The sequence below is a fragment of the Pristiophorus japonicus genome, chromosome 1, assembly GCF_044704955.1.
Source record: "Pristiophorus japonicus isolate sPriJap1 chromosome 1, sPriJap1.hap1, whole genome shotgun sequence".
Classification (NCBI taxonomy): Eukaryota; Metazoa; Chordata; class Chondrichthyes; family Pristiophoridae; genus Pristiophorus; species Pristiophorus japonicus.
The window spans coordinates 397,161,015-397,173,765 of NC_091977.1; the positions used below are offsets into that span (position 1 = coordinate 397,161,015).

The following is a 12,751-nucleotide window of genomic DNA, read 5'->3' on the forward strand; positions in this document are numbered from 1 at the left end:
ATCATAATAGTCAAGCAGATGGTTTTATGAAAGGGAAATCATGTTTGACAAATTTGCTAGAGTATTTTGAGGATGTACCGAGCAGTGTGGATGAAGGGGAACATGATAGATTGGGAAGATTCATTAAAAGGCATGACGGTGGATAGGCAATGGCTAACATTTAAGTAACGAATGCATGAATTACAACAGTTATACATTCTTTTCTGGCAAAAAAACACCAACGGAAAAGTGGCCCAACCGTGGCTAACAAAAGAAATTAAGGATAGTATTAGATCCAAAGAGGAGTTATACAAAGTTGCCAGAAAAAATAGCAAGCCTGAGGATTGGGAGCAATTTAGAATCCATCAAAAAAGGACCTAGAGATTGATTAAGAGAGGAAAAATAGAGTATGAGAGTAAACTTGCAAGGAACATAAAAAAAGACTAAAAGTTTCTACAAGTACGTTAAAAGAAAAAGATTAGTGAAGACAAATGTAGGTCCTTTACAGACAGAAATGGGAGAATTTATAATGGGGAACAAGGAAATGGCAGAACAATTAAATAAATACTTTGGTTCCGTCTTCATAGAAGAGGACACAAATAACGTCCTGGAAATGCTAGGGAACCAAGGGTCTAGTGAGCAAGAGGAATTAAAGGAAATGATTATTAGCAAGAAAATAGTACTGGAGAAACTAATGGGACTGAAGGCCGATAAATCCCCAGGGCCTGATGATCTGCATCCCAGAGTACTAAAAGAGGTAGCCATGGAAATAGTGGATGCATTGGTTGTCATCTTTCAAAATTCTGTAGATTATGGAAAAGTTCCTGCAGATTGGAGCGTGGCAAATGTAACCCCACTATTTTTTTAAAAAAGGAGGGGAGAGAGAAAACAGGGAACTACAGACCGGTTAGCTTAACATCATCAGTAGTAGGGAAAATGCTGGAGTCTATTATAAAGGATGTGATAACAGCACACTTAGATAATATCAATGAGATTAGAAAAAGTCAACATGGATTTATGAAAGGAAAATCATGTTTGACAAACCTACTGGAGTTTTTTGAGGATGTAACTGATCGAATAGATAAGGGAGAACCAGTAGATGTCGTGTATTTGGATTTTCAGAAGGCCTTTGATAAAGTCCCACATAAGAGGTTAGTGTGCAAAATTAAAGCACATAGGATTGGAGGTAATGTATTGGCATGGATCGAAAATTGGTTAACTGACAGGAAACAGAGAGTAGGAATAAACGGGTCTTTTTCGAGATGGCGGGCAATGACTAGTGGGGTACCACAGGTATCAGTGCTTGGGCCCCAGCTATTCACAATATATATAAATGATTTGGATGAGGGAACCAAATGTAATATTTCCAAGTTTGCTGACGACACAAAACTAGGTGGGATTGTGAGTTGTGAGGAGGATGCAAAGACGCTGCAAGGCGATTTAGATGGGTTGAGTGAGTGGGCAAACACACGGCAGATGCAGTATAACATGGATAAATGTGAAGTTATCCACTTCGGTAGGAAAAACATAAAGACAAAGTATTATTTAAATGGTGATAGCTTGGGAAATATCAATGTACAAAGGGACCTGGGTGTCCTTGTACACGAGTCAGTGAAAGCAAACCTGAAGGTGCAGCAAGCAGTTAGGGAGGCAAATGGTATGTTGGCCTTCATTGCAAGAGGATTTGAATACAGGGGAGCAAGGATGTCTTACTACAGTTATACAGGGCCTTGGTGAGACCACACTTGGAGTAATGTGTGCAGTTTTGGTCTCCTTACCTAAGATAGGACATACTTGCCATAGAGGGAGTGCAGCGAAGGTACACCAGACTGATTCCTGGGATGTCAGGACTGTCGTATGAGGAGAGATTGGGTCGACTAGGGCTGCATTCACTATAGTTTAGAAGAATGAGAGGGGATCTCATTGAAACATATAAAATTCTGACGGGGTTGGATAGACTGGATGCAGGGAGGATGTTTCCCCTGGCTGGGAAGTCTAGAACAAGGGGTCACAGTCTCAGGATACGGGGTAAGAAATTTAGGACCGAGACGATGAGAAATGTTTTCACTCAGAGGGTCGTGAACCTGTGGAATTCTCTACCACAGAAGGCTGTGGAGGCCAAGTCACTGAATATATTTAAGGAGGAGATAGATAGATTATAGACATCAAAAAGCATGGGGAAAAAGTGGGAATATGGTGTTGAGATAGTGGATCAGCCATGATCATATTGAATCGCGGTGCAGGCTCGAAGGGCCGTATGGCATACTACTGCTCCTATTTTCTAAGTGAGGTTATCCACTTTGGTAGGAAAAATAAAAAAGCAAATTATTATTTACATGGAGAGAGACTACAAAATGCTGCGGTGCAGAAGGATCTGGGGATCCTTGTACATGAAACACAAAAAGTTAGCGTGCAGGTACAGCAAGTAATTAGGAAGACAAATGGAATGTTGGCCTTTATTGCAAGGGGGATGGAGTATAAAAGTAGGGAAGTCTTGCTACAACTGTACATAAGCATTGGTGAGACCACATCCTGGAGTACTGCGTTCAGTTTTGGTCGTCTTTTTTTAAGGAGAAATATACTTGCATTGGAGGCAGTTCAGAGAAGGTTCACGAGATGATTCCTGAGATGAAGGGGTTGTCACATGAAGAAAGATTGAGTAGGTTGGGCCTACACTCATTGGCGTTTAGAAGAATGCAGAGTGATCTTATTGAAACGTTTAAGATTCTGAGCGGGCTCGACAAGGTAGATGCAGAGAGGATGTTTCCCCTCGTGGGGGAATCTAGAGCTAGGGGGCATAGTTTCAGAATAAGGGGTTGCCCATTTAAAATGGAGATGTGGAGGAATTTTTTCTTCTCGGAGGGTCATGAATCTTTGGTATTCTCTATCCCAGAGAGCTGTGAAGGCCGGGTCATTGAATATATTTAAGGTGGAGATAGACAGATTTTTGAACGATAAGGAGTCAAGGGTTATGGGGAGCGGACAGGAAAGTGGAGTTGAGGCCAAGATCAAATCAGCCATGATCTTAATGAAGGGCGGAGCAGGCTCGAGGGGCCAAATGTCCTACTCCTATTTCTTATGTAAGGAGACAAGCAATGACTAGCACTTAAAGAATTAATACATAATTTACAACAAACATACATTCCTTTTAAGGCACAAAAACCCATAGAAAAAGTGGTCCAACTGTGGCTAACAAGAAAAGTTAAAGATAGTATTAGATCAAAGGAAGTGGCTTTAATGTTGCCAAAAAGAGCAGTAAGCCTGAAGATTGGGAGGATTTTAGAATTAAGCAAAGGAGGATCAAGAAATTGATAAATAAAGGGAAAATAGAACATGAGTAAATTAGCAAGATACATAAAAACTGATGGTAACAGCTTCTTTCGGTATGTAAAAAGGAAAAGATTAACAAAAGTAAATGTGGGTCACTTGCAGACTGAGACAGGAGAAATTATAATGGGGAATAAGGAAATGGCAGAGAAATTGAACAAATACTTTGTGTCTGTCTTCACGGATGAAGACCCAAAAATCCTCCCAGAAATAGTGGAAAACCAAGGGTCGAGCGAGAATGAGGAACTGAGAGAAATTAGTAAAAAAGTAGTAAGTAGAAATTAATGGGACTGAAAGCCGATAAATCCCCTGGACCTGATGGCCTACATCCTAAGGTTTTGATAGAAGTGGCTATAGAGATAGTGGATGCATTGGTTGTCATCATCCAAAATTCCATAGATTCTAGAAGGGTTTCCACAGATTGGAATGTAACCCCGCTAATTAAAAAAGGAGGGAGAGAGAAAACGGTGTAGGGAAAATGCTAGAATCTATTAAGAAGGACATGGTAACAGGGCACTTAGAAAATAATAATAGGATTGGGCAGAGTCAACACGGATTTATGAAAGGGAAATCATGTTTGACAAATCTGTTGAGGTTGTAACTAGTAGAATAGATAAGGGGGAACTAGTAGATGTGGTGTATTTGGATTTTCAAAAGACATTTGAGAAGGTTCCACACGAGGTTATTAAAAAAAATTAGGGGTCATGGGATTGGGGTAATATACTAGCATGGATTGAGGATTAGTTAACGGACAGAAAACAGAGAGTAGGAATAAACAGGTCATTTTTGGGTTGGCAGGCTATAACTAGTGGAGTGCCGCAAGGGTCGATGCTTAGGACCCAGCTATTCACAATGGAGATCAATGATTTGGATGAGGGGACCAAATGTAATATATCCAAGTTTGCTGCTGATACAAAGCTAGGTGGATGCAAGTTGTGAGGAGAATGCAAAGAGGCTTCAAGAGGATATAGACAGGCTAAGTGAATGAGCAAGAACATGGCAAATGGAATATAATGTGGAGAAATGTGAAGTTATCCACTTTAGTAAGAAAAATAGAAAAGCAGAGTATTGTTTAAATGGTGACAGATTGGGAAATGTTGGTGTTCAGAGGGACCTGGCCTTGTGTCCTTGTACACGAATCACTGAACGTTAACATGCAGGTACAGCAAGCAATTAAGAAAGCAAATGGTATGTTGGCCTTTTTTACAAGAGGATTTGAGTACAATAGTAAAGACATTTCACTGCAAATTTAGGATCGTGGTGAGACCGCAGTTTTGGTCTCCTTACCTAAGGAAGGATATACTTGCCATAGAAGGGAGTGCAACGAAGGTTCACCCGATTGATTCCTGGGATGGGAGCTTGTCCTATGAGGAAAGATTGAGCAGACTAGGCCTATATTCTCTCGAGTTTAGAAGAATGAGAGGTGATCGCATTGAAACATACAAAATTCTTATAGGGCTTGACAGGGTAGATGCAGGAAGGATGTTTCCTCTGGCTGGGGATCACAGTCTCAGATTAAGAGGTATGTTATTTAGGACTGAGATGTGGAGAAATTTCTTCACTCCAAGGGCTCAAGTTTCGGACCCCCAGCTAGAACGGCATACATCGGAGAGGCCCGCCTAATTTGTAGAACAGAAAAAGAGCCAAATACTTACCTCGTGATTCTACGATATCTATAGGGCCGTTTCCAGCTCGGTGCGGCGCAGCAGGAGCTGCTGGGGGCGGAGCTACAGCCCTGCGCCAAAAACAGTGGCAGCAGCTGCGCGCGTGCCCTCCCAGCGCGTCCTGTCTCCGGGCGATGACCTTATCCCTGGCTGAAGGGACGTCGCCCCTATCCCGGGCCAAGTGTCCTGACAGTACTTACCTCTTCCGCGATGGCCCGTCCGACATCTCCTGGGGGCAGGCCCCGCCTGAACTCCTCGTCGGCGGGGCCCATCTGCCCGGCATCTCGTTGGCGGCGGGGCCCGCCCAAGGTCCTGGTCAGCGGCGGGGCCTGCCCGAAGTCCTGGTCGGCGGTCCGTCGTCTGCTGGCGGCGGGGTCCGCCCAAAGTCCTGGTCAGCGACGGGGCCCGCCCGACTGGCATCTCCTGGAGGGGCCCCGTCCCAGTACACTGTTGGAGGGCTCCCGGTGCTGCAGTAGGTGAGTAGAAACTTTGAATTTTTTATTTATTGATTTTTTTGTTATTTTTTTATTTTCTTCTGATTGATTTATTAGTTGATTTATTTATCAGTTATTATTGATGATGGCTCTTTATTTGTCAAAATGAAGTGTTTAATGCTTGTAAACTTCCCTTCTCTCCACCCCCCCACCCCCATCTCTCATTCCCTGTACCTAATTTATAAAGTGTCGGCAAGGTTTTTCTGAGCGTACAAAAATCTATACTTACTCAATTCTAAGTTAGTTTGGAGTAAGTTTTTGCTGCCTAAAGTTGCAAAACAGGCGTAAGTGGCTGGTAACACCCCCTTTTGGAAAAAAACTGTTCTAAAACGAAGTTCTTCTAACTCACTAGAATTGGAGCAAACTAAATGCCGAGAATTGCAATTTCTAAAGTACTCCATTCTAAACTAGTTGCTCCAAAAAAATAGGAGCAACTCGAGCCGAAACCTGAGTCCAGAGGGTGGTGAATCTTTGGAATTCTCTACCTCAGAGGGCTGTGGAGGCTCAGTTGGAGTATGTTCAAGACAGAGATCAATATATTTTTGGATATTAAGGGAATCGAGGGATATGGGGACAGTGTAGGAAAGTGGAGTTAAGGTAGAAGATCACCCATTATCTTATTGAATGGCAGAACAGGCTCGAGGGGCCGAATAGCCTACTCCTGCTCCTGATTCTCATGTTTTTATGTTGATCAGGGCTCAGTACTAGGTTCCTTGCTTTTTATGGTACATATCAATCATTTCGACTTAAATGTAGGGAGCATGATAAAGAAGTTAAAAGATGATACAAAAATTGGCCATGTGGTTGATGGTGAGGAAGAAAGCTGTAGACTGCAAGAAAATATCAATGGATCGGTAAGGTGAACAGAAAAGTGGCAAATGAAATTCAATCTGGAGAAGTCTGAGGTAATGCATTTGGGGAGGCTAAAAAGGTGGGAATACACAATAAATGGTAGGATACTGAGAAGTGTAGAGTAATAGAGGGACCGGTGGAGTACATGTCCATAGATCCCTGAATGTTGTAGGACAGATAGATAGTTGGTTAAGGAGACATATGGGATATTTTGCTTTATTAGCCAAGGCATAGCATATAAGAGCAGGGAGGTTATAATGGGGAACAAAGAAATGGCAGACCAATTGAACAAATACTTTGGTTCTGTCTTCACGAAGGAAGACACAAATAACCTTCCGGAAATACGAGGGGACCGAGGGTCTAGTGGCAAGGAAGAACTGAAGGAAATTCTTATTAGTCAGGAAATTGTGTTAGGGAAATTGATGGGATTGAAGGCTGATAAATCCCCAGGGCCTGATAGTCTGCATCCCAGAGTACTTAAGAAAGTGGCCTGAGAAATAGTGGATGCATTGGTGATCATTTTCCAACAGTCTATCAACTCTGGATCAGTTCCTATGGACTGGAGGGTAGCTAATGTAACACCACTTTTTAAGAAAGGAGGGAGAGAGAAAACGGGTAATTATAGACTGGTTAACCTGACAGCAGTAGTGGGGAAAATGTTGGAATCAATTATTAACGATGAAATAGCAGCACATTTGGAAAGCAGTGACAGGATCGGTCCAAGTCAGCATGGATTTATGAAGGGGAAATCATGCTTGACAAATCTTCTAGAATTTTTTGAGGATGTAACTAGTAGAGTGGACAAGGGGGAACCAGTGGATGTGGTGTATTTGGACTTTCAAAAGGCTTTTGACAAGGTCCCACACATGATTGGTGTGCAAAATTAAAGTACATGGTATTGTGGATAATATATTGACGTGGATAGAGAACTGGTTGGCAGACAAGAAGTAGAGAGTCGTAATATACTGGTCCTTTTCAGAATGGCAGGCAGTGACTAGTGGGGTGCCGCAGGGCTCTCTGCTGGGATCTCAGCTATTTACAATATACATCAATGATTTAGATGAATGAATTGAGTGTAATATCTACAAGTTTGCAGATGACACTAAGCTGAGTGGCGGTGTGAGCTGTGAGGAGGATGCTAAGAGGCTGCAGGGTGACTTGGACAGGTTAGGTGAGTGGGCAAATGCATGGCAGATGCAGATAAATGTGAGGTTATCCATTTTGGTGACAAAAACACGAAGGCAGAATATTATCTGAATAGTGGTAGATTAGGAAAACGGGAGGTGCAACGAGAGACGTAGGTGTCATGGTATATCAGTCATTGAAAATTGGCATGCAGGTACAGCAGGAGGTGAAGAAGGCAAATGGCATGTTGGCCTTCATAGCTAGGGGATTTGAGTATCAGAGCAGGGAGGTCTTACTGCAGTTGTACAGGGCCTTGGTGAGGCCTCACCTGGAATATTGTGTTCAGTTTTGGTCTCCTAATCTGAGGAAGGACGTTCTTGTTATTGAGGGAGTGCAGCGAAGGTTCACCAGACTGATTCTTGGAATGGCAGACTGGATCGACTGGGCGTGTATTCACTGGAGTTTAGAAGGATGAGAGAGGATCTCATAGAAACATAGAAAATTCTGACGGGACTGAACAGGTTAGATGCAGGAATTATGTTCCCAATGTCGGGGAAGTCCAGAACCGGAGACACAGTCTAAGGATAAAGGGTAAGCCATTTTTGGCCCTAGATGCGGAGAAACTTCTTCACTCAGAGAGTTGTTAACCTGTGGAATTCTCTACCGCAGAGAGTTGTTGATGCCAGTTCGTTGGATATATTCAAGAGGGAGTTAGATATGTCCCTTACGGCTAAAGGGATCAAGGGGTATGGAGAGAAAGGAAGAAAGAGGTGAATGATCAGCCATGATCTTATTGAATGGTGGTGCAGGCTCGAATGGCCGACTCCTGCACCTATTTTCTATGTTTCTATGTTATGCTTAACTGTATAAAACACTAGTTAGGCCACAGCTTGAGGACTGCATACAGTTCTGGTCACCACAATACAGGAAAGATGTGATTGCACTAGATAGGGTACAGAGGAGATTTACGAGGATGTTGCCTGGACTGTAGAATTTTAGTTATGAGGAAAGATTGGATAGGCTGAGGTTGTTTTCTTTGGAACAGAGGAGGCTGAGGGGAGACTTTATTGAGGTGTATAAAATTATGAGGATCAAGATAGAGTGGTTTGGAAGGACTTATTTCCCTCAGCAGAGAGGTCAATAATCAAGGGCTTAGACTTAAAGTAACTAGTAGAAAGATTAGAAGGGAGTTGAGAAGAACTTTTTACATTCAGAGGGTGGTGGGGGTCTGGAACTCACTTCCTGAAAGGGTGGTTGAGGTAGAAACCCTCATTGCATTTATAAAGTACTTGGATGTGCACTTGAAGTGCCTTAACCTACAGGGCTACGGACCAAGAGCTGGAAAGTGGGCGATGGCTGAATCGCTCTTTTTTGGCCGGCACAGAAATGATGGGCCAAATGGTCACCCTCTGCCGTAAATTTCCATGCTTCCATAATTATACAATCTACAGCAAAGAGCATTATTTTCTATACATTTTGCTATATCCTGTTGGCATTAAAGCAGTTGAATCTTGGCTAGTTTTATTCTCTGTAGATTTGTTCCTGGAGGCCTTAATTGAGGCTGGCAAAACCTGTTTTCATTGTGGCTATCATACTGTGTATTTGTAATTATCTGTAATTGCTACTTTGCTCTCGCATTGTTTTTAAGCACAGATTACATTTTTGTTTTGCAAATGTAACATTGAAAAATTAATCCATGAGTGCTTCTTTCTCTGCCTACTCAGGCGCACTGGTTGGTGGGACTGTGGACCGAAAGCAAATCGCCAGTATCCAGGAATCCATTGGTGAGACGAGCTCTCAGAGTGTTGTTGTTGCAGTTGACCGGTAAGATCAATTTTATTTGAGATTTACATGTGTTTCATTTGGTACACTTTGTGCAACTCATCCTTTGACTTTCTTGTCAATTAAAATCTGATATTTGATCTTGCTCCTTTGCTTTTATACAAGATTACAAAACCTTTAAATATTTCAGTGGACCGAGCAACAAGAACAACTTGCATTTATGTTGTGCTTTTAACATTGTAAAACGTCCCAAGGCACTTCACAGGAGCGTTATCAAACAAAATTTGACATCGAGCCACATGAGCTATTAGGGCAGATGACCAAAAGCTTGGTCAAAGAGGTTGGTTTTAAGGAGGGTAGAGAGGCGGCGAGGTTTTGGAGGGAATTGCAGAGTTTAGGCAGTTAATGTTTTGGATGCATTAGATAGCAAGAATCTAAATCTGTGAAAACTTACATTTTTTATTTTGTATAATTTTTAGAATTGCTATAAGGAAAGTGTAAATCTGCCGCACATGTTGGCAAAAATAAAACAATCACTTCATTTGTCTTACAATCGCAATTCTGTGATAATGTAACTTGGCAAATTGAATAATGCTGCAGTTGAAACTTCGTTGGAACCTAGATGTTAAATTATTAAATTTGGTTCTTAATGCTTAAAATGTGAGCAGAACCAAGAGGTGGATTAATGGTTTTTCGAGCACTAAGCAAAAGTATATCCTTCTCATTGATGTTTACTTGGAAAGATGGAAATTAGATTCATTTGCACTGTTAATGAAATGGTCTGTATTTGAAAAAGGCTGTTATAGAACCATAGAATAATACAACACAGAAGGATGTCATTCGGGTCATCGTGCCTGCGCTTGCTCTTTAAAAGAGTTATCCAATTAGTCCCACTCCCCTGTTCTTTCCACATAGCCCTGCAAATCTTTCTAAGTATTTATCCAATTCCCTTTGGAAAATTATCATTGAATCTGCTTCCAGGACTGTTTCCCGCAGTGCATTCCAGATCATCATAAAATGCTGAATTAAAAAAAATAAAAACCAAGTGCTGGAAATACTCTGTGGCAAGAGAAACAGAGTTGACATTTCAGGTCGAGGACCTTTCGTCAGAACTGTTCTGGCGAAAGATCATCAACCTGAAATGTTAACTCTTTTTCTCTCACCACAGATTCTGCCTGATCTGTTGAGTATTTCCAGCACTTTTTTAATTTCAGATTTCCAGCATCCGCAGTATTTTGCTTTTGAATTAGAAAAAAATGTTTCCACATGTCGCTTCTGGTTCTTTTGCCATTTACCTTAAATCTGTGTTGCCTGGTTACCGACCCTTCTGCCACTGGAAACAGTTTCTCCTTATTTACTCTTGCCAAAACCCTTCATGAATTTGAACACTTCTATCAAATCTCACCTTAACCTTTCCTGCTCTAAGAAGAACAGCCACAGTTTTTCTGGTCTCCATGTAACTGAAGTCTTTCATCCCTGGCATCATTCTAGTAAATCACCTCTGTATCCTCTCGAAGGCCTTGACATCCTTCCTAAAGTATGGTGCCCAGAATTGGTCACAGTGCTCCTGCTGGGCCCTTCCTTTGACGAGTCTTTTCCTATTTACGAAGGTTTAGCATAATTTCCTTGCTTTTGTACTCTGCCTCTATTTATAAAGCCAAGGATCCCATATACCTTTTTAAACATCCTTCTCATCTTGTCCTACCACCTTTAAAGACTTGTGTACATACACCCCCAGGTTTTCCTGTTCTTGCACCCCCTGTAAATTTGTACCATTTAGTTTATACTGCCTCCCCTTATTTTGTGTACCAAAGTGAATCACTTTACATCTTTGTTAAATTTCATCTGCCATGTTTCACCAATCTGTCTATGTCCTCCTGAAGTCTGTTGTTGTCCTCCACACTGTTTACTACATATCTGAGATAAATGTCATCTGGAAACTTGGAAATTAAGCCCTGTATACCCAAGTTCAGGATATTAACATACATCAAAATGAACAGTGGTCCCAACACCGATCCCCTTGTCTGAAAAGCAACCGTCCACCACTACTCTCTGCTTTCTGCTCCTTATCCAATTTTGTAAGCACACAACTACTGCTCCTTTAATCCCATTAGCTTCAATTTTAAGGCAGATTGGAAGATTGTGGCCAGAGCCTCTGCATTTTCCAGTCTTTGTTCCCTTAGCAACCTACAATGCATCTGCATCCCATCCGGACTGGGTGGCTTTTCTACTTTGAGCGCTGTCTCCTCTTTGTCTATTTTTATCTTATCCAATTTCTCTACTACCTCCTCCTTTACTGTGACATTAGTGAAGACAGATGTAAATACAAATTTAGTACCTCAGCCATGCCCTCTGCCTCTACAAAAGATCTTTTTGGTCCCTAATCAGCCCCACCCACCCTTTGACTGCCCTTTTACTATTTATTGTTTGTAAAATACTTTTTTATTCTCTTTATATTACCTGCTAATCTATTCTCATGTGCACTCTTTGCCCCTCTTATTTCTTGTTTCAATTCACCCCTGTACCTTTTGTATTCAGCTTGTTTCTATAGTGAATTACGAACCTGACAATATGATCCTCCTTTGATCCTCCTTTAATTTTAATCTCTCTATCTTTAGTCATCCAAGGAGCTCTAGCGTTAAATGCCCTTTCTTTCCCCCTCATGGGAATGTGTCTAATCTGTACCCGAATGATCTCCTCTTTGAAAGCCTCCCATTGCTCATTGACTGTTTTACCTGCAAATCCCTTTTCAACTCACTGAAATTATCCCTCTTCCAGTTAAATATTTTCACATTTGATTTTTCCTTGTCCTTTCCATAAGTATTCTAAACCTAATATTGTGATCACTGTTTCCCAAATTCTCTCCGACTGAAACATGGTCCACTTGTCCCACTTCATCCCCCAGAACTAGATCCAGCACTGCTTTTTTTGTCATTGGGCTGGAAACACACTGATCTAGAAATTTCTCTTGTACACATTTCAGGAATTCCTCCCCCTCTTTGTCCTTTACACTGTTATTTTCCCAGTCTGTATTAGGATAATTGAAGTCTCCCAATATCACTACTTTAAAGTTCTTGAACGTTTCTGCAATTTGACTGCAAATTTGCTCCTCTATCTCCTTTCCACTATTTGGCAATCTATAATATACATGATTATGAGAACCATGTTTGTATGATTTAATGTATAATGCTCAAAATGGAAGACCTATCTTTTTTGCATTCCAGAATCTTCACAGGATCAACAAGACTAGATGGAAATGCAATTGGTATGCCTTAATACTCAGTATTTTTAATATTAACATGTCAACTTATTATACTGGCACATTGAATAACACATTTTTGTTTGCAGTTGATTTTGTGCGCTGGCTTTGTGCTGTGTCCATGGATGAGTTAGCTTCGCCAACACATCCACGAATGTTCAGCCTTCAGAAGATAGTTGAAATATCATATTACAACATGGGGCGAATCAGGCTGCAGTGGTCCAGAATATGGGAGGTCATTGGAGACCATTTTAATAAGGTAATTTTCT

At 41.4% G+C, this 12,751-nt stretch overlaps 1 protein-coding gene across 3 annotated transcripts in view; it reads left to right on the top strand.

The window, feature by feature from the left end:
* arfgef1 (ADP-ribosylation factor guanine nucleotide-exchange factor 1 (brefeldin A-inhibited)) overlaps nucleotides 1–12,751 on the top strand; it is a 375,012-nt gene that overhangs the window by 248,692 nt on the left and 113,569 nt on the right. For all 3 annotated transcript variants that reach the window (XM_070891344.1, XM_070891351.1, XM_070891358.1), the window contains 3 exons: nucleotides 9,166–9,265; nucleotides 12,448–12,488; nucleotides 12,572–12,741. In XM_070891344.1, the coding sequence (XP_070747445.1) occupies nucleotides 9,166–9,265; nucleotides 12,448–12,488; nucleotides 12,572–12,741 (311 nt within the window). The remainder of the gene's footprint in view (nucleotides 1–9,165; nucleotides 9,266–12,447; nucleotides 12,489–12,571; nucleotides 12,742–12,751) is intronic.